Source organism: Drosophila suzukii, chromosome 3 (genome assembly GCF_043229965.1).
Source record: "Drosophila suzukii chromosome 3, CBGP_Dsuzu_IsoJpt1.0, whole genome shotgun sequence".
In the NCBI taxonomy this organism is placed as follows: domain Eukaryota; kingdom Metazoa; phylum Arthropoda; class Insecta; order Diptera; family Drosophilidae; genus Drosophila; species Drosophila suzukii.
In genome coordinates, this window is record NC_092082.1 from 10322344 (window position 1) to 10345136 (window position 22793).

At 41.3% G+C, this 22793-nt stretch overlaps 2 protein-coding genes across 3 annotated transcripts; one reads left to right on the plus strand and one right to left on the minus strand.

Annotated features, from left to right (window-relative positions):
- The first annotated feature begins 2322 nt into the window (after window positions 1-2322).
- Window positions 2323-18741, plus strand: Argk1 (Arginine kinase 1). 2 transcript variants are annotated; one of them, XM_070997063.1, is made up of 3 exons: window positions 2323-2382; window positions 4656-5201; window positions 17158-18741. In XM_070997063.1, exons 1-3 carry the CDS (start codon window positions 2339-2341, stop codon window positions 18239-18241), a joined length of 1674 nt encoding a protein of 557 aa, XP_070853164.1. In that variant the 5' UTR covers window positions 2323-2338; the 3' UTR covers window positions 18242-18741. The 2 variants fall into 2 exon arrangements, with proteins under 2 accessions (XP_070853164.1, XP_016934142.2); XM_017078653.4 differs by lacking the exons at window positions 2323-2382; window positions 4656-5201 and adding an exon at window positions 16354-16469.
- On the minus strand, window positions 18292-20214 carry Argk2 (Arginine kinase 2). The gene has a single exon (XM_017078654.4). The coding sequence runs from the start codon at window positions 20148-20150 to the stop codon at window positions 18978-18980; it is 1173 nt and encodes a 390-aa protein (XP_016934143.2). The 5' UTR covers window positions 20151-20214; the 3' UTR covers window positions 18292-18977.
- Between the last annotated feature and the right edge of the window lie 2579 nt (window positions 20215-22793).

The following is a 22793-nucleotide window of genomic DNA, read 5'->3' on the forward strand; positions in this document are numbered from 1 at the left end:
ATAAATATCCAAAGGGAACACTGAAAAAAATTAACAAACTTGTTTTTAATTTAAAAAAATTTACCTTTAAACATATATTTTAACACAGGAATGTATAATTAAATATATGAAGGTAATTTCACATATATTTAGTTATGTATATACATTGTTGCATACTTTCAGGCATTGTTTTAAACGATTTAAAACCTTTTGAAATTTTTTTCAATGAAAAAAAAATCACTGAAAAAGCGAAATCGAATAATATAAAAAAATATGTCAAGAGATATTTAAGCTAGATTCAAAAGACCAAAGAAACCAAATTTAAATAATATTAAGCTTGAAGAGCTGAAGGCCAATAGCTGCTATAGATCAAGATCATTGTTAGCACTTAGTTTGGAATTAATTTAGTAAATAAATATTACGAGATACTAGAGATATTTATGGTTCTTAAAAAATATACTTTCTTAAATTATATAAATCTGTTGATATTTTTTCTCAACGATAAAATACTTACTAAAGCAAAAAAAAATATTGTATTATAAAAATATATGCTACGAGATATTATTAGATAACATAGAACAGATTTTTATCAATGATAGTTCCAAGAAACTTTTAAAATTTGCAGATTGGTTATACCGTCACCATTACATAGGTATAATATCTGAGTTTTCTCTGGTGTATCTGGCACAGAACCCGGGGGCTTGGTGGGGGACGAATCTCGTGAGAAAAGCTTCGTCGCAAGTGCAGCTAGGAAACATTGGCGTCGGCGTCGTCGCTCGCGAGCTCCCCGTTCTCTTCGGGGCTCTCTCATTCGAGTGCCGCCACAGCCGTAGTCTCGTCGCTTTTGCCGCCAGTTGAGCAGTCGATTTTCGCACGGAGCACGACAGTCGAAAAAATTGAAAGAATCATTCAACAGCAGGAGGGACAGTCGAGAGAAAATTAATTTTGTACTTTTACTCAAAATCAAACAACACAGTATCGAAGTCAGTCGCCGAAGTATTTGACCAGCTGTGTAGCATTTAAACGAAACGAACCCTTTGATATACGAAAATAAAAACGAAGCAGAACCCTCCGGAAACCAACCACTTGCAACTTTTTCTACACCGTTTTATTACCCAACAGAGGCACACAAAAGGTGAGTGCACGCAGAAGGGGTCACGTCATGCTGCAAGTCCCCAAGTTGTTTATTATGTGTGGCATGCTGCAAGAGTGAGTGTGCTGGGAATGAGTCTTACCACCCACCCACCATTCATCCACACACTCACATTCACATTCACCCACTCATTCGCTCAGTGTGACGTAACTGTCAGTGTGTGTGTGGCTACCATCTGAGATTGCTCATACGCCGCGTGTGCAAAAGAAAACAAACGCAGCCGGAGCTTCATGGCGAATTTTGGGTTGCTTTTCCCTTAAATCCGTGGAATAAACAAAGCTCAGGGATTGGCAAACAGTGCGGAAAATACATTCATAATTGATCGATGGCAGAACGGTCTAAATTTAGAACCCTTTCGTCCGTTGGGCGCCATCCGGTGCACAAAAAACACCCCTTTGCCCAAATTGATCTGCAGTCCACCGAAAAGAATTTTCAATATATCTAAAGATCAAGTTAAAAAATATTAATTAAAAAAAACAACAATGAGTAAAATTCACTGAAGTTAAAAAATTGTATCTACCGAATTAGATTTAGTATAACCTAATTTCTTTACAAACTTTTTTTATTTAATATGATTTTTACTTGAAAGAATTTTTTATTTAATGATTGACAAAAATATTTTTTAAAATAAATTTCCTAAATCACAAATATATAAATATAAGAATGTTGGTGCTCAGAATTCTTCTTTAGCTTTTTTTAAATCCCTTTTTTCTGAGTGCTTTGGCACATCTCTGGCCGAATGCCCAAAAGTCGCGACTTCACGTGCCTCGGCGCTCAACGTTCTGCGAATTTGGCATTCTGCATTTTGCATTCGTACATCCATGCGCGCTTTGTTTATAAATAAACCTTGAATAATGCCGGCACATTTTCCCTGCTGTCTTTTTGCTGATGGTTCGCCGACTGCTTTTTTTTATATATTTTATCTCTATGTCTCGGGTGTTAATTGAGCTCAGACTCTCTGGAACTTACTTTTCTGATGAGCGAGGCGCTGGATTGAGTTTTTAGCATTGCCTGGCGGCGACGTCATTTGTTGCGCTTTTCGAGGTCGGTCGGTGATTCAGATTCAGTGTCAGCCCAACAAGTGCATGTGGTGTGGAAATCGCCATTTATAGTGCAATTATTTCGTATAAATTAGCGGCCAAATGCTTTGAAATTCACCCAACTATTTACTCATTCGATTTTGTCTTATTTTTCAGCTAATACACAATGTTTGCTTTGTGGTATTTAACATTTGCTGTCGATGAAATACGGTAAGTGCAAGGGGATTTTTCAACAGTTTTACAAGCACTGCGGGCCCACAGGGCGGATGAACGGTTTTTGCTGCCTACTTTTGGGCTATGTAGAGTGGGTGTTCATGTAGAATGCATGTAAATTTAGTTTTTGGAGGAGTGATATAATCGTTTTAAGGATTATTTGTATGAAATTAGTATGCGTTTTCTAAAATCGGATACAGGAATTGGGAGTTTTAGCATAGATTAATAAGTCATATTGAAACAAATGGACTTTAAAAACATTAGAAAATACTCAACTCAAATATTATAGTCGGCTTCCCCCAAGAAACCCACCTTTCTTGCATTTCATAAATCATGGCGATAACTTTTGTCGCAACTTCGGTCGCAATCATTGCAAAACCGATAATCTAATCAGTATCAGTTGATGAATTGGCCCAATCTAGCTCTCCATTTCCGCGCATGTCGTGGGATCGTTACGGACTGGAAGGTGCTAAATGTCACTATATATAGTACAATCTCCCTGCATTTGGCAACAAAGTTAGTCATCTAACATTGTCACATGATGAACTATCTGGCCGTTTGCCACTCTTTTTACTCCCCCTATCTCGTCGAGCTCCCCCGAACAACCGGCTTTTGCGGCTCTAACTCTCATTCGGTGATAAGTGCAATCGGCTTACCAGCCCATAGAAACCCTCTCTCATTTGCACATGTGCGAAACCGAATTCGCAAATTTTGGGTAAAAGAAAAAAATAAATAAGCGTCCAGTTGTTATCTGCCGGCAATTAGCGTTATAACGAAAGTGATAATTGAAGTTTGGAGCTGTATTAGTATTTTCCGTTCTCATCCACACAGCCGGCGTTTTGGGCCGGTTTTTTGTGGTCTATGTGACGGGTGGAGCTCGTTTGTTTGCTTATCTATTTGCCGCACGAGTTTTTCGCTATAGCTATAGCTATTGCCGACTTGGCCTACGTGACAAGAGAAATGGCAGCTCCTCCCCGAGAAATGGGGGAGTGGAGAAAGTACTTTCGTAACTGGACTCGGGGAAATGGGCGAATTGTGCTTACAGTTCTAAATAACGATAGCTTTGGGGCAGCTAAACATTACCAAATTTGGTTCTGACTGCCACGCCCTCGAATGGGCTAACGCCCCGTCGTATAATAAAATAAATAATTGACTCCATTACGTTTGATTCTATGGGAATATTATTTTCTGTTGGTTACTTTCTATGCTAAAAGAAGCTAAGTGTTTTTTAAGCAAAGCAAGCAGGATTTTTCAAATTTCAAATTTAAACTCAATTTAAAAACCAGGGCTGCCATAATTTAACATAACCAGTGTGACCCCATGTACTACAAGCAAAACACAAAACTAAATTGAATTTAAAAATATAAAAATATTATATAATATTAAGGGGCAAGGTTTTTTCGTATTACTTTGTTATAAGTAATCGAGTAAATCCTTTTTTTCAAAGTTGTGTATTAAATTTAACATTTAAGACCAGGGCTGCTCTAGTTTTAAAATGCAATTGGGTGTGGTCACACTGCTTTCCCTTTCATTGTCCCTTTTACTTTTTTCATTCGTCAAATAAGGACGCGTAGATCGTGATTTAGCTTTGATTTTCGATTAAATAACCTTGTGTTCTATTAAAACTAATTGCTATTTATTGGATTTCGACGGTGGGCGGTGCCTACAGTTAAAGGTGGGTAAAATAATTGTGGAACATTCAGACAAAAGTGCATTTTTAATTGTTTCACGCTTCGCTGCTTTCGTTCTGGAAGTTTCTGGAAATTTCCAGTGGAAAAAGACGCTACAGTACACATTGCTTATAGGCGATGTCAGTTTATAACAGAATATAACAAGCAATTATAGAAATTCTTCCCGATTTATTAGTTACGCAGATGTATTAACATAAATAAAAATGCAAGTAGTGGAAAACTCAGCCATTTTGTTTAAAAATATGGTGCAGTTGTCATTGGCTACATTCTTTTCTGGACTATTTTACGTGTTTTTACTAAGAAGTGCAGAAAATCCGCAAATCCAAAAGATCATTTATTTAAGTCCTTTTTTTTCCAAAAAATCATTAGTCCACGGTAGACATTGCTTATGTGAGCTAAGGGTTATAAGAAAGTATAGAAAATGACTTGCGAATTTGATTAATTTTGCCTATGCATATTATTGTGTATGCAAAGTTCCATTTTATTATTTTATTTGTAGCCCACTTGAGTTGATTTGCTTTTCTAATTTGATTTTTAATTTTTTCTTAATTTCGTTATCATTTCCCTTTTCATTTGTAGCAAACGTTTAGCTTGGTTATTTAGTTCTAACAAGCCTGCAGCGCCAGCGCTCGACGACAAGCCAGCAAATCCCGCCAAGGAATCTGCACCTGCTCCAGCTCCAAAACCCGCTGTAGTTCCTGCTCCAAAGCCAGAACCTTCGAAACCTGCGCCTGTGGTAGCCAAACCCACACCGGTTCCAGTTCCTGCAGCTGCTCCAGTTCCCCCGAAGCAAGAGGCTCCTGCACCTGCTCCGAAACCCATACCGGAACCTGTGCCCGCACCCGTAGTTGCCCCGCCCAAGCCAACTCCTTCGCCAGCTAAACCCAGCAGTCCGCCCAAACAAGCCGACAAGATGCCCATTCCGCTGCCCAAATCCCTGACGGAGGCCAACACCAATGGTCAAAATGGCAATGGTGCGCCTGGAAATGTGGACGAGCGCGTTTTCGGCATCCAAAAGGACGAGAAGGTGTTGCCGACGGCCAAGGATGCCACCAATGACTTCATTAAGGGTGAAACCAATGCCTTCATCCAGTCGATCAAGGAAGCGCAGCAGCTGGGCGAGCGGTAAGCTTTTAATCCTTCTGTTTTCAGTTTTATTTCTGTAATGGTTGAGTTTTTATACCCCTTATTTGTAGACCAAACAGAGTATATCGGTTTTATCTTTATTTATGTAGTTCTTGTATACAGGTAGAACGAAATACTTATAATATTTTTAAATCGCTACCACACCACATAATGATTTAAATTAATATACATATCCCGTCCTCGAGATTTTAGAAGCTAACTTCAATTTCATATTCAGAATCTTCAGACTTTTTATAATAATGTTTTTTTGTACCCATTAATATTGTAGATGATCTTCCATCTTAAAGATTTACTCGGTGCTATTAAAAATATACCCTTGAGGGTAGGCTAAATCTATTGAAACAGAGGATTAAGCAGCAAGTATCTCATATTCGGGGGGCACTCAACTACAGCATACTTCCTCTACTTATTTCTGTAATTTTTGAGTTTTTAAATTTAATTTTTCCGCATCTCCCATGGTGAAAAGTGGGTTCAATGCACTCGGGTGACTTCTTCTCGACGGGCGAAAATAGTTGCCATGCGGCAGAAAGACAACCGCTTGGCGACAACGGTGCAGCATCAGCAAATTCGTTGGATCATCATGATGATGATGATGATGGCTATGGGTGGAGACCACAATTTGCTGTTATTTTTGTCTCATGTTCTCTGCTTGGGCGGACAGCTCGGCTCACATGGCGTCGACTCTTTGGGATCTGGTGCTGCATGTGCAGTCTACGGTTTATTTATGAACTCAAACTTCTCCATGTGTTCGGTCTCCACTTCCTCTAATTGCGCACAATTGATTTTCCATTAATATTAATCGGAGACAAACCTTGGGGCACGCAAGCCCTGCCAACTTGCACTTGTCCTTGCCCAGGTGTTCAAGGATCGGTGGGTCGGACTGCGAGGCAGGTATACTAGTTTTTGGCAAACTGCCCAAGTGAAATGGAAATGGAATTGGTAATGATGTGGCCGCTGACGGACCATTATGAGACCTGTCGCGTCGCTGTAGTCAGGTCACATGATCTCCCCCATGCAGAGTTTATTTATACTTGGAAACGCAGCACAGTCGGGATGCTGTGCGGCGAAAATGTACACACATCGCACTAGGTTTCATTGTTCATATGCAGCAAATTAGCCCGGCAGCAGAGCAATATTTGCCTCCTGCTGCGGAGGGATCCCATTTTAGCCTGGCGTCATGCCTCATATCTGATCCGCCTTTGGGCCCTCTTTCATAATGCCCCCTCCTTCCTGATGGACAGAGGTCTTCATTTAGGTGTCTTGTTTGATGTGCCCCTTTATACATATATAATATATATCTATACTTACTATACATATGTACGGATATGTATTTTAAGCACTTGGCTCGCGTCTGTACAAAAAATTGCTTTTGGCAAACGTCGCTTTTGATGTTCTGCCAAAATATTGTTTAGCAAGCAAAAGGCAAGAGCCGAAAACACAAATGAAAAGTTGACAACACGAACAGAGCTTTTAGCATATATGAGTACTGGGTTCTATAGCTTATGATCTGTTGCAATCCACGGATAATTAGCTACTGCTAGTGCTAGAGCACCTCCCCAATTCTATCCCAATTTTAAGCAGTAATTTCACAGCTAATTGCCCGGATAGCGGCCACTGGGCATAAGGTTGGGCTCGTGCTTGGCTGGCCGCAAATTGAACTAATTAATAACACATATTTCAAATGGTTTACTCATTTTGGCTTTCGTTTTTTGCAGCTCCCCAAGCACTAGCGCTCCATTCTCGATCGCTGGCCTCCAGAGGGGGCCCGCAATCAGTCAATGACTAAATGTTTTCATAAACATTGCCCACCATTAGTACGTTCGAGAATGTTATGCAAGATTTTTCCTATTCGTCAGAGGTGCGGATAAAGATCGCGTATGCGGTTGCTTAGTGTGTAAGGCACCGCATCTGGGGAATCAAGCGGGACTTAGCTCATTGTGGGCTCGTCAGAGTCAACCCCCAGCTCAAATACTAATCTCATACAAAAAATATATTCACAGTTGTGCTTGAAACAAAAGTACTGAGAACTAGGACTGCTTGGCACAAACAATTTATACCAGTTTGCTATTATAAGCTAATTTTATAAGTGAAAATCCTAAAAAAAATGTACAACTTTTAATGTTCCTATGAAGCTTATTATCACAAATCCATTGTATGGAATGTTCCTTTTGTAATCTCATTTTAGGGAAGATCTATCATTTTGACCCGGTCTGTCCGTTCTATACCCTACATGCTAAGCGCTTTCTCAACTGTGTGTCAACAGTAACGGAATCGCCAGTGGCAGCTATTGTATCTACATATCCGCGAGCTTGTTTCGCAAGCTTTTCAAGGTCAGCCCCGTATAGTATATGCCATTTCGCTTTTCCCCCCACTTGTTAGTTGGGGGCTTAGGTCCATTGTTCTATGCGAAATCCTACACGGCACCAGCCCCCAAAGGCTGCCGGCTGGTTGTCGATGGGTTGCCTGCTCGGTGGTTAGAAGCCTTTATGGGATGGAAAAGCTGCTGGGAGCATTTACGTAATCTCAGCGCCACTTGACGGCAGCAATTGAAAATGAAAAGGAAAACAGGCGCGGCTGAAGTGACAGCAGCCACCAAAGCGAAAAATTGAAAATGTCCAAAAGATTCCAAGGCGAAAGCACAGGCGACGACATATCTGGATTATATAAGCGTCCTGCTGTCGCCTGGCATCCGCTAAATATGTATCAAATATTAATCTGCACATATTTTTTAAACGTATATAATTTGATTGTTGGAATGGCGGTTTTATATGTATTTTTAATGGCCACCCGTGGAAAATTCGTGTGCCGATGAAAAGCAAAAGTTCTGTTGTTTTTCTAAAAAACAACGCACGTAGGCAGATGGGTTAGGTATCGTATATATCTTCCGATGTTTGCTGCGCGTTGCATAAATTTCGTTGGCAACTTTTCAAATATTTTCCCTCAGTTTTCATCTCTAGTAACAAATGAATATGTTCTTTTCGATGATGTATGCCTTAGGCTTATGTATGTATGGGTTAACCGAAAAGAACTGAGAATTCAATATCAAGTTCAAGACTTTTGTTAAAGATTGTGTAAACGATTATATTCGATGTGTTTATTTGTTTGAAATGAGGGTAGAAGAAACCGGCGGGGATTGGTATAAATAGGTTTTTGTATTTCAAAATTGTGTAATGGATATTTTAGTTGGCACATCTATATGTTGAATCTATCACAGCTCCCCCAATTTTGTTTAAATCTTTTACATTTAGCAGCACAGCATATTTCATTTTATACTGCGGTATTAGTGCCAAAAGTTTATGACGGCTACGTTTTGTTTTCTTTCTGTCTGGCCAAAAACAACAGATTTTTTTCTTATAGAAGGTGTGCATATAAAATAAATATATCGTTTTTTTCGTTACAGTCGATTTCTTAGAAGAAATTATAAGATTTTAAAAATTCTTTATTTAATATTTAATATTAATATTCGGTTTGAAATCTTCAAGTAGTAAATACTGATAAATATTTTAAGTTATGCAAGTTCTGATGAATTTTGTCATTAGCTCAAACAATTTGCCTTCTCGGCTAGTTTGCTTCGGATGTTTATTCATCACTTAAAGCTCGGATCTTGTGAGCCGAGTTCCATCCCGAATATTTGAGATTCTCATGGAGGGAGTGACTGGTTTACTGGTGCAATTGTGCCACTTGCCTTGATTACTTTCAACGCATATCGCACCATATCATATCATTCCGTTCGCTGTCGGCGAATTCTAGTCATAATTAAGCGATGAGACCGCTCCTTCGGCTTGTGGTTGTGTGAGTGTGTGTCGCACACCCACCGAGTGCACCACAAACACATGCACACACTCAATATTTTTGATTTGCGGCTGCAAGAAGTCGGTGCTCCTCTTGGGCCTCTCGCTCCCCCATTCGCATGGAGCAATGCAGTTTTCTAGCTGTTTGCGAACCGAACACTTTCCTTTTCTTTCTTTGGGGGGATAAGCTCTCTTCCGCGGTGTGTGTGTGCGCGAGAGAGCTTTACTTTCTGCTTTTTAGTCATACGTCACGTCCTACGTCAATCGTCGGCGGCTACCAATAGGCACTCTCTGTAGGTTCACTGAAAAAAAATGCATTTAATAAGATTTAATTATATATATTCATACCACCTATTTTTACCAAATTAAAGAGGTGGGAAGCTATATTTACTTTTAGACATTTTGAATCTTTGTGATGGTATTAGAAATGAGGCCCTTACCTTTGCGTTTAAGTCTTGCGTTAAGTCGTCCAGCCAGAAATATATATTTTCAATATTAAAATTTCAAAGTAATATGCATTAGCCTAAAAGAGTTTATACAATTCATGAAACAGAGGTGGTATTTGAACTCGGAATAAAAGATTTATTATTTTTTTTTAATCTTACGTCAACATTTTTAGAAATAAGAATTTAGAATTAATATGATAATATTTACTTTCTACGACTAGGCGTCATACTTAAAAGGTAACAATTTATAAAAAAAATTTTTTTTTAATTTTGGAAAAGTTTCTTTTAAATAAATCATATTTCAATTTGCGATATAAAAAAAAATTTGTAACCATTTAAGGATCGGAAAAACGAATCTTTAAAATGATATGACAAAATAATTTTTAATAACAATTTTCATTTAATACCACGTTGTTTTTCCCTGTGCATGCCACAGTGCCGGCAGAGAAGCCAGGAGGCAGGCTTCTTCCCACACACACACAAACACAAAGGCGGGCCGCAGCTTTTGCTCTCTTTGAATTTAGTATCTGTGAGAATGTTCGTGTTCATGTAGTTTGAAAGTGAAAGAAGGAAGGGTGGCCTCTGCCACGGCCGCAGTCGCTGCCTCTGCCAGCGCTGGCGCTTCTGAAGCACCGACTGCAGTCAGTTGGGTTAAAGAACAGAATATTCCGATCATTGTAACGTTGGACGTTGAATTCTACGGTTGCAAAGGTGAGCCGTTCTCCAAAGATAATAATTGCAAGTGAAATTTCTGCCGTTCAAGTATCTCGCAGATACAGTGCAAAAGTCTTAGATTTTAATCTTTAATTTAAACGTTTTGTGGCACCTAAAAGTAAATCGGCAACCAATATTAGTGAATTTCTAGTTAAATATAAATTCCTAGTAAGCAATCTTAAACTGCTTTTAGAATTTAATATTTCGGTTTTGTGGTAAATGAAAATTAAATTTCGCCAATTTTTTCTTCTTTAAAAAGTGAATGGCTCTTAAATTTTCATTACTTATTTTATTTGTATACATTTTCGCCGTTAAATAGCCAATAAAAAGAGTGAATTGATTTTAATTTTTATCGGTAATGGCAATTAGATTGTGTGTTCTTTCTTGAGATTGAATTTTGTATATGTAATTTAATTTAATGGGTGAATAAAATCTTTAGTTTTTGGTTATTTTGCAAATTTTTTGCAACCCATAAAGTGCAAACATGTGAATCTTATAGAAGTAAAAGGAAACTAAAAGATAAATTTATATAGAAAAGTTTCACTTCATTATTTTAAAAATTTAGGTATTTAATTCAATTAAATTTTTCAAAATTTTAATTTACATTTTAAATTAACTTAAAGTTGTTTATTTTTTGTAAACCATTTTTTGGCAAGTGAAAATTTAATATTCAATCCATAAAACAAATTATTAAGTAACATATTCCCCTTCGTGAGCTGGTCGATGAGCTTGTGTTAAATTTTCACATCCCCGGTTGAGTCATGCGATGCATTTTTGCAAACCGAAAACCGGTTACCGGCGAAAAGAAATTTATACGGGCAGCTATAGCCAATAAAGCTTTAAGTTTATAGTTATGCAGTTTGAGATTCTTTTTTTTTTTTTGCAATTCGCCAGTCGGTAGCAGAAACTTGTTTGGTATGGCCCTGCTGTCACGGTCTGGCAACCGCTGACGATCCGTCCGTCTGCCGCATTTGTATACCATTTAGTTGTGCAATTTTTTTGCGGCCAAATGCCAATGAACGGAGGAGGACTGTACCGCTTGCCAAGTGCATTGTATAGGTCCAAAAGGGGGGCTCGATGTTTGCGGGGGGCTGCAGTTTAAGGTCGGGCGTTCGTTGGCACTTAGAAAGTATCTATGTAGCGTGTTCCTGTATCGATTTCGATAAGATATTGGCCCGTGTTAATACCGTTCAAACTAAACTGAATGATAGATAAGAGGCGACAAAACGAACATTCAGTTAGCACTTTGCGGGCTTCTTTGGTTTACTTTTTATTTCTCCCTCTTTCATTTTCCACTCCTTGAACTTGCCCACAAACGGCGGCTATAAATAAGAAAAAGTTCCTAGTCGGCAATAAAAAACGTTCATTTTCGCGGTCAATGCCAGGCGGATTGCATAATCACTGATAGGTATTTTATCTATATACTTAAGGCAATTAAACCTGGTAATGCTGGGCAAGCAGAAATCAGGGCAACGCCAATACCAAAACGACAATTATATAAGGGGCCAGTTTGAGAGGCACTGGGCAAGTCCGATCGAATTTACCCGGCCAAATTTAGTTCGGGTTGATATAATGCCGGCTGCTATAAATACAACCCCGCCAAAGCAAATAAGCAAAACAAAAGCAAAGCACAGGCACACACCGGGGGATACAGATGGATAGGGTGGCCATATAGGTAGGTCAAACCAAAGGTACCTTCTAGGCACACCAAAATTCAAAAAGTATATCATATAGGTGAGCAGCTGACAAGTTTACGCGGGGTCTCTTTGTATATGAATTGGGCTTTTTGTATATCATACACTTTGTTATATTCAGCAAACAAATCGCGCAAATTTGTTGTACAAATTGTTTGCCCCTGTTTTTTTTTTCTATCTATTTTTCTTTTCCACTGGCACGTTGCTGTTAATTATTCAATTGAGATCCATTAAAGCGCTCGTCTGAATAAGAACGGAAAAGGCAGAGTCGGAAAAAATCGAGCGAGGAGCCCGACGGCCCCGATTAACTTGTCACAAAGCTGGAAAAACCGCATTTCCCGTAGTCTAGATAGTTAACTGGGTAACGCTTCCATTTTCCCTGGCCAAACAAAGGGTTGCAGGTTGCATAATCAAAGCTGAGCTGGGTTGGGTTCTTTGGCTAGACAGGAAATGGAATCGCACACACATAAATCATTTGAGGGCGCGGGAGAGCTGCTCCCCCCACAGAGTGCCAGCCAATCAATTTCGAACAACACCAAGCTGATTTGCCTCGCAATTCATTTAGCCAGTGAATAAACAAATATTTGGAATATCTAAAATTTCAGCGAAAACGTAAACAAATCGAGCAGTTCAAGTTCTGTTGAGGGAGAAGGCTACCCAATATTTTCGAAGCTACTGTTACTGAATGAACTAGAGCTTTTTAGGCTCTCTCTTTAGGAACTTGTCAAGGACTTTTGGGTGGTAAAAGCTAACTGTAAAAAAGGGACCTTCCCTAAAGAGAAAGCTTTCTTATTCACTTTTTATTCATTTTTACGTGGAAGTAAAAGCTTGGTACATTTCTGTAGAAAGTAATATTCATTTTACTTCCTAGTCATGTAGAAAAAAGGGCTAGATGGCGCCACACACTCATGTAGAAAGAATGTAACAAGAAATATTACCAGAAATTTAGTTTTGGAATTTTTCTCCTACATTAAAAAAATCAAACTGCATTCGTTCTCTTTTTGAGTTACCCACACCCCTAAATCTTGCAGATATCCCACAAAATATGCATCCTACTTATAACCCTTTGCATCTCTATATCTTAATGAAGCCTCGTCTGATTTTCGCTGATTGTCTTCCCAGACAGCGCAAATTTAAATCAACGACATCCGGATGGTGACTGCAGCAAATATTATTTTTCGCCACTTGCTGCTGTGCAAAAAGATATTTTTTCATCATCTTCAGTAGTTCGTACATATAAATGTGTATATGCTTATATTTCTCTGCAGGCAGCCTAATTGAGTGTGAGCTGCTTTGACGTTTTGCCAAAAGAATTTTAATTAAATTAGGACCGCAAGAGAAAAAAGTAGGGAGTGATGAGGGGAATCTCATAAGTAAATGCGGGTGACCAGCAGCCCTAATATATATTACCCATCTATCCCTGACTCACCCCTAATAATCCGAACCCCTATCCCCTATTTGGCCAGATATTTATTAATAAGAGCTTTATGTCGAATTCATGTCGCATCCAGCAATATTATTGCCAGAATGCTGCTGGCTGGAATTATTGCCTAGGGAGAGTGGACTGCCATGGCCATGTCCATGTCCAGATTCAATTAGTGTCGAAATGAGTGTGTGAATGAATGTTGGGCCCACTCATTTGGCTGGGTTATCAGCTATGGCCCAAACTTTCCATTCCCCTTATCAAATCCGATGGTGACCAGTTTTGGAGTGACTGCCCGCCGTTTCCAATTTCCCGTTGCAGTCGCTCACGTCGGCCAATTTCCCGAAAATAAAAATAAAAGCATAAAACATTTCGAATTATTTTCGTACACTTGCCAATTTCTTTGTGCAATCGACTGGCCAAAATCGCAATTAACGAAGGCAACTATTGCAGCGATTTCTCGGGTGAACGACCAGACCAGTCCGTTGGCCATAAACTTACCCACTGCACTAGCCGTTTGCCAATTTCCCCACATTTGATTGCAATATCTATTGCTTTATATATGTATTACCATAAGATGTGATGGCCTAAACAAGCACTTGTGCTTTGGAGAACTGAATTATTTGCTCAAATCCCGGTCTGTGGGCTTATCTTATCAAGATTTCTAATTTGGAAATGATCATAGCTGTTTACAATTCGAAGTTTAGAGCTTATCAACTGCTGGCTTATCTGGTTAGCTCTCCTGGCCAATAGATACACTACTCTCTGGCCTCTCACCAGCTCTCTTTCTCCAGCTCCAGGTGAATTGGTATATGCCTACCGGCAGTCGCGGATTTTCGCTGGCCATTCGCGAATTGTTGCTAAGCCTTGACGGTTGCGAAAAATCCGTGCGTGATATTGTTATAAAACGAAGGCTCTAAGTAGCTCTTAACCAAATACAAAATCCAAATCTAATAAAAAGGACTTGGTGACGCGTGTGTGATTAGAGCCACCCCGAAAATGTGCTAGAGCTGCTCGGCTGATCCTGCCTGGGGGTTATCCCATCCATGTTTTATGTTCTCAACCCCTAAAAAGAATTAAAATCCCTTGTCTGTCCGCTGCTCATCAAGGGTTATATAATGAAATCAGTTTTTTTCTATTGTGCGTCAGCTTAATTTGATTTGCTTTGGCATGGCTTTTAAGTGCCGAACACAGGGTTTTTTTCTTCCTTCACCATGTTTGTATACTCCAGTTTCGGTTTGTCTGTCTATCAGGGCCGGCACTTGAGTTAATTGATTAGTTTCAACGCCTTCCAGACAGGCCAATAAGTCATTACTATTATCTGGCATGATTCGGAGCCACTTAAAACTGAGAAGTTGGCAACCGCCCCCTCTGGTTTGCTTGATTTGGGTTTCTTTGGGTACATTGCAATCCGCAAAGCCCCCGCTATCTTTACGAGGCACTAACAAGCCCCAGATTACTCATGTAGAGTGGCTGGAAAACGACTCATATGACTCCCAAATGGTGTAGAAATTTCCACACCGAATCAATAAACACTTGCCATAACGAGGGGCTACTACCAGTTAAAATTGCAAATTGTTTTCCATTCGCAATCAATATTTACAGAGGCACAACCAAGTGGCAGGAAAAGTAAGTGATCGGCTGCGATTACTCACTGCCCTCCACTGGGTAATTGAAGCTGCAAATGAAATTAGCCAAAACAAAACAAAAGACTGGCTGGGGATCGTAAATGCAATTTTTATTTTCTCAACTTAATGTGCATTAGACATGCAATGAGTGTTTGGATGATGAGAAATTGGAACCAGTTCCCCGGGATCGAGTTCGATTCGAACCCGGGGCCCAAGTGCCCGTGTCCTTGTCCTGGGAATCCAGCAAGCTGTCTGTGATTTCCATTTGCCGAGTAATTGATTTTTTTTTCCTTTACACACTTAAGAGGGGTTTGTTAAGGTATAGGATAGGGTTCCTGTCATTACCAGAGCACATTTCACACTCCAGTCAGACACTTGAAGTTGACTTGACCGCCCGGGTGGGCTGCAGGCTCAACAATTTCCAGCTGCCAGTCGCGTGCTATAAACTTTATTGATTCGGAGGGGGAACGGATTGAGTGGTTGGTGGTGGGTCCAGCGCATCGTGTAAATATATCCTTCCGCATTATGTTGCCGCTCATCCGGCAACAGTTTGGGCCGGCGCCTGCGGGTAGGCAGTGCTGCTGCTGCTGCTGCTGCTGCTGCTACTTCAACCCTCCAACCTCCGGGATCCGAACCTCCCCGAAATAACCGAAAAATATACTACTTCGATTGAGAGCGAACTCCGCCTCTCCTTGCTCGAAACTCCGGCTAAAACTCTCCCAGCTGAGCGCTGAATGCGGCGGCCCAATAATGCCGGCGATAAAGTCTGCGGGTCCTTGGGTGCGACGGCTCTCAGTTCCTTTCGATTTGCCGATTCGGTTTGTTCGTCCTCTGCCGATTGTCCCACGAGCCAAAGGCGCGCGCTAAAATATATCCTGAAGAGCAGGATATATGGCCGAGCAGCTCCAGTAGTCAGCCAGCCGAGCAGCAGTCAGCAAGTCCTTTGCTCCCCCAAAAAATAGCAACGCGTAGTGTTTGTTTAGTGTAGTATACATTTGGGCGCGGCAGCAGCGAAAACCAAACTCGCAGGAGTCTCTCGATAAAATCACATAAAGGATAAAGATAAAATTGTTGCGTCCAACATTTTGATACCAACGAAGAAGACCACCATTAAAAAAAATATAATATACTGAAACGAGAACCAATCAATCCAATCACCGAAAATCAAAAGCAATAGCGTTAAGCCTGTCTGAGAAAAGAGAGTGTGCGTGTGTGTGGTGTGCTGTGCAAAAAGGATCCCCCCCATATAGAGATCCTTTTCGAAGAGCTAAAGCTGCATTGTGATTTCATTTTACCTGCAAGAGCAACCAAACAAACGAAGATTGGTGTTTTTTGTTCTATATACAAAACAAAACACCGACTTTGTGACCAAGCCAACGCCAAATTTTTAAACGTTTTTTGAAAACTTTACACCAAACTCTACAACAAAAAAAACCAAACCACACGTAAAATGGGTCTCTGCGCCTCCAAGGACAAGAAGGAGAAGGTGATCGAGGGCGAAGTGGCCAACGGTGAACCCAATGGCACCGCAGCCGGAGCTGGAGGAGATGGGTGTGTATCCCGGGGTCCCGGGACTTTTTACTTACATTCGTCCTACGACTCCTAGACCGGAGTTGTCTGTATATCCTAATGGGTGATTGGGAGGGTGAAGGGTAATCGCTGACGTCATGCGTGTGTGCAAGTGCGTGAGCTCTCTGTCTCTGCAAAGCGCCCAAAAATAGTGCCATAAAAAAATTATTATTGCCCTGGTCCTTTGGTTTTGTCCAGGACATTGGCTGGGTCGCCATGTTGTTGTAGTGCGCATGTCCTTCGCCAAGAGGACGGGGGAAATGTATAGTGTGTGCCGTCGATTTGCGTATTCAGCGGCAGCCGGCAAAATTTTATAGTCAGTCAGTATAGCCACCACCAAAAGCAGGACAAAACCAGCCACCACCACTACGAAAAAGGGGCGTTGTGGGCTCAGGAGGTGATGGGTGGGCATCGGTGGGTATATGTGGCAGTCGCGTGCCACAGAACCAAGTCGGGTATGAGCACATGGCCATAACCCGAAACTAATTGCGGGGCAAACAGGCCGGAATTGAGTTGAAAACAGAAAACAGAAACGGGAAAACATGTTGCCGACTTTTGGGCGCCACAAAACGAAGATAGCCAGCCCCATAGCAATAAAAACTTGAACTACCGCCCCAGCCACGCCCTTTTTACTAATGGTCAACTCCCCAACATTTTCTCTTCCTTTCAGCAAACAAGACACCATGGTTGATGCCGCTGTTCTCGCTAAACTGGAGGAGGGTTACGCCAAGTTGGCTGCCTCCGACTCCAAGTCGCTGTTGAAGAAGTACCTGACCAAGGAGGTCTTCGACAACCTGAAGAACAAGGTCACGCCCACCTTCAAGTCGACCCTGCTGGATGTGATCCAGTCTGGCCTGGAGAACCACGACTCCGGCGTGGGCATCTACGCCCCCGATGCCGAGTCCTACACAGTGTTCGCCGACCTGTTCGACCCCATCATCGAGGACTACCATGGTGGCTTCAAGAAGACCGACAAGCACCCGGCCTCCAACTTCGGTGATGTGGCCACCTTCGGCAACGTTGACCCCACCAACGAGTACGTGATCTCCACTCGCGTGCGTTGCGGTCGCTCCATGCAGGGCTACCCCTTCAACCCCTGCTTGACCGAGGCCCAGTACAAGGAGATGGAGGGCAAGGTCAGCAGCACCCTGTCCGGTCTGGAGGGCGAGCTGAAGGGCAAGTTCTACCCATTGACTGGCATGGAGAAGGCCGTCCAGCAGCAGCTGATCGACGATCACTTCCTGTTCAAGGAGGGCGACCGTTTCCTGCAGGCCGCCAACGCCTGCCGCTACTGGCCCAGCGGCCGTGGCATCTACCACAACGATGCCAAGACCTTCCTGGTCTGGTGCAACGAGGAGGACCATCTCCGCATCATCTCCATGCAGCAGGGCGGTGATCTGGGCCAGATCTACAAGCGTCTGGTGACCGCCGTCAACGAGATCGAGAAGCGTGTGCCCTTCAGCCACGATGACCGTCTCGGCTTCCTGACCTTCTGCCCCACCAACCTGGGTACCACCATCCGTGCCTCCGTGCACATCAAGGTGCCCAAGCTGGCCTCCAACAAGGCCAAGCTGGAGGAGGTTGCCGCCAAGTACAACCTGCAGGTGCGCGGAACCCGCGGTGAGCACACCGAGGCCGAGGGCGGTGTCTACGACATCTCCAACAAGCGTCGCATGGGTCTGACCGAATTCGATGCCGTCAAGGAGATGTACGATGGCATCACCGAGCTGATCAAGCTCGAGAAGAGCCTGTAAATTGCCCGCCAACCGCCGAGCATCGTCCCCCCGTCTGGTCAGGCATCCTCCGGAGCTTAACATCCATCTGAAGGAGTCACCAGTTCGGGGCACACGCAACAATCAACAACAAGAAGAACAACAACAGCAACACTTAGAAATCTTCGGCTCGTCCGTCTTGTCGCTTTTGGGCGGTTCGGGCTGCAAAAAAGTCTAGTTTGTAGCGATGGTGTGGAGCTGCTGTCCCAGCCTCTGGCGACCTTCGGCATTTTCGTATACTTTGAGGGTTGCGGGCGCAGGCAGCGATCCCATCTTGCAACACCACCCACAGCAGCAACAACAACAAAGGATAACTATTTGACAGAAAACATTTGCTTAATTACAACCAAACAATGTAAAACATTTTGACATCTGTGTCAAGCAAAAACAAAAAAAGGAACTTTAAATACTTTTATTTTAAGTCTTAAGTTTATAAAAGAATTAAAATTATTAAAAAATAATAAAAAAAAATAAAAACTCAACGACTGTGTTGTCATGAATGGTTTAGGAGGTTAAAAAGCAATCACATATCATAGTTGTTTTTTAAAATTATTACAATACAATATTTGAAAAAAATGCAACATATTTCAAAAATAACCTCTAGAGCTTTATTTTGGAGTGGTTCGTTAATCAGAAATTAAATACTTAAATTTTAAAAATACATTTCAATGTTTTACATCCGAGATAAGACAGCCTAAACGTCAATGTGTATTTCCGACTAAGAATTCCTTGCCTTACATTCGGCTTCTATGAGGCCCTTAATCCCGTCGTGCATCTCCTTGATTATCTCATATTCGGTGAGTCCCATTCGCCGCTGGTTGGATATATCGTGCACTCCGTCCTTTGCCTCCGAATGCTCCCCCGAAGTGCCGCGGATTTGGAGGCGGTACTTCTCGGCCAGCTTTTTCATCTCTTCCGGCTGGCACATTAGACTGGGCAGCCTTATGTGGACCGAGGCGCGAATGGAGGTGCCCAGGTTGGTGGGACAGAATGTCAGGAAGCCCAGACGTTCATCTCGGTTAAACTCGAGCTGCTTACCGAGGGCCTCCACGCCGCCCACCATGCGATCGTAGACCTTGCCCAGATCGCCACCCTTCTCCATCGAGATGATGCGTATGTGATCCTCCTCGTTGCACCAGACCAAGAAGTTCTTAGTGTCGTTTAGGAAGATTCCACGTCCGGTGGGCCAATAACGAGAGGCTCCAGCGGCTGCCAGGAACCGATCGCCCTCCTTGAACAGAAAGTGGTCCGCGATTAGCTGTTCCTGGACACACTTGTCCATTCCAGTCAGTGGCATGTATTTGCCTTTGTATTCCCCACTAAGGGTCATCACCGCTCCACAGATCTTGCTCTCTAGTTCGCCGTAATCCTGCTCCGTGAGGCAGGGATTGAAGGGAAATCCCTTGACGGCTCTTCCGCAGCGGACACGAGTGGAAACGATGAAGTTGCCGTCGGGATCCAGGTTCTCAAAGTCCTTGCCCTTACCAAACTTGGTCGCCGGTTGCTTATCCGTCTTCTTGAAGCACTTATGGTAATCCTCGATTAGGGGATCGAAAAGATCGGCGAATACCTTATATGCCTCCGGATCGGGGGCATAAACACCCATGCCGGAGTCATGGTTACACAGTCCTGAGCTGATGCAGTGCATCAGGGTGGAGTTGAAGGAGGGAGTTGTCTGCGTCTTTAACTTCTCGAAGATCTCCTTCGTCAGGTGCTTCTTTAGCAGCGATTTGGAATTGGACTCGGTCAGCTTCTTGTAGCCCTCTTCCAGTTGCTTCAGGACTTCCTGGTCGATCTTACCGCCGCCTTTGCTGGCATAGCGACTGATTGCTAGGTGCGTACAGAGGCCCAAATATCGAAGTTCCAGCAGGGATTTAAAATTTAACAGCATTTTTGGAGTGTTGAATTTCGAATGAATCAAATCAGGGTGGCCCTAGTTGTCAAGTGACACTATACCAAAGGCCTCAAAAAATGTACTAAAGAAAACCACAAGATATAACTTAAGCATACTACTAAAAAAATAGTCGGAAGGTAGGAAACTTCGATATAAGCTGTTTTCCTAAATGCAGAAAGCGTAGATATAATACATAACTTGTCTATTCCTAATCAATTTGGTGCTTAAAATACAAGATCTTAAATTAAGGCAGGACAAAAAAAAATGATTTAATTTTTTAGACAAGTTTGAAAACTTTTTAAATACGTTATCCCTTTCCTGCTAATATCTAAAATGTATATTTTTTCTGCATAGTGTAATCGTTAGCAAAGTTTCAAGCCAGTGTATGTATACATACATGTATATGTCTTGTGTAAGATGTATGTCAATTAATTAAGGACACAAACCATATTTTAAAATTTTTAAAAAATCAAGTGTTGCCACTGAAATTTTAAGATGTATCAAAATCTAACAGCACTTTTAAGACGTATCAAAATCTAACAGAAATGTTAAGAAAAATCTTAACAATTCAGTTAGAAAACGTTGACTCTTAACATTTCATAAAGAGGAAGAACACATGGGGCCTTGATTCAAAAATATTGCATTTTTGAGGTTTGTAAAAGTGTAGGAACAGAGAAGAAATCTTTATGCCTTTAAATTGAGTGCTGCAAATCATAGTTAAAATACTTAGAACCAAAAGGTGTGTTAATTATAATAACTTAACACAAGCCACCTCGACCTGTTCTCGTTCGCACAATTTAATTTAATGTTTGCAAGCTGTTGGCTCGTAAAACAGAGAACGACAACATTTTTATAGCTTAAAGCTTAAATACCAAATCAAATATATTATAATTAGCAATAAAGAACAACAAAAGCGGCAACAACAACACGCTAGCATGTGGCGCAAATAAAATTCAGATCCGAACGGCAACACCTTCTCAATAAAGCATCGTTATCCTCATTATCATTATCAACAGCTTTGACCGCAAACCGGATTTAGACTTGGTTATATATGTAGGTATGGACCAACCTACACATAAAAATTTATTAAGTATATTAAAACAAGCGCAAATTACAAATGCAATATGTGAGCGTCTCCGATTTCCATTTTTATCTCATAATCTACGAATTTTGACGCTTTTTGCCACCGTTTTTTTAAAAAGAAGCCAGCCGCGAATCAGCAAAAAATAAACCTAGCATTTAAAAAACACTTCTGAAGCACAGACGCCGACAAGATTTTATGTTTGTTTTTTTTTTCCGACCCCTTTTGTTTTTGGTGAAAACGTGCAAATCCCATAATTTAATTGTTTCAACATTTGAGATGTAAATTTATGCGCCAACAAATCGAATCGAAGACGAGGAGAAACACAAAGCGCTAATACAAAACTAAGCCCAAATTAGTCAAAGCAGTTTGAAACGCGGCTTCGTGTGGCGGGTGAATTATTTCGCGCTGCCTCGAATTACATTATGCATAATCTATGCATAGGTTTCTATGAATGGAAGATCGGTTTTCGGTTCGAAATGGTCTTTGAACTATCCGCTTGCGGGGAGTCTGGGTCGTCGGAGCTAGAAATTCTTTGTCGTCCATCTTCTGGCTGCACTTAAAAACTTAATTAAAAATATTAAACACGAAATGTTTGGCGCCACCGTTTAGGAAGCGCTCAAAAGTGGACCGTGGACCGCACACATCCACGGAGCGCCGAGTTATCAGCTCAATTATGCAAGCTGAAAGGCAGCCGCCGGCCCACAGACAGATTTGTCGCATTTGACACGATAATGCACACAAGGAGTGACCACACCAAAGTCGCTCCATCCGACTCGAAAGCGGCTTCTTGGCCGGCTCCCACTTCGTTTTGGCCTGGCCAATGGCCATAAAAGGTGCGATAAAACGAAAATTTCACAAGACGGCAGCAGCAGCACATGCACTGAACAAAAAGTTGCTGTGTATTAATGAAAGAAAAAATGTTTTAAGAATTATTAAATGGTTTGTGTTTCCTGTCTAATGTATATATATTTTATATTGCTTTAAGAATCTATTTCTGTTTAAAAGAGTTAAATATTTGGAATATTTTAGTCAAAAAACCTCTGTATTTCACATCATATAATTCAGTGTTTTTGCAGTCATAGCTTGTTGTAGTTCTGTTTTCGATTTTTAAATTATTCAAGACCTAAATATTTTTTATTCTATTTAGTATAGTATATTTATGATAACATTTAACCGATCCGAACTAAAGTTTTTGTAAACATAAAGCTCACATTTTTTTAACCTTTAAGGATTTTCACAAAATGTGTATTTTTAAATTATTATATTAATATTATTATTGCCCCTTTAATTCCATTTTTTAAATAAAGCTAAAGAATTCGCGTCTAATTTTATACCCATACTGGCTCACGTGGAATATATTTATAAGAGTTTTCAATTATTTAAGGCTAACCCCTTCTGCTTCTTCTCCTGAATATTTAATGAGTATCAAAAGATATAAACGTTTTTCTCCGTGTAGCCACCTCTGCGTCATCTCCTGCTTGGTGGGATGGGGCTAAAATCGCAGGGGAGTTGGTTCGGCAAAGACCAAACGGCCTGAAAGCCGTCAAATCGCTGCT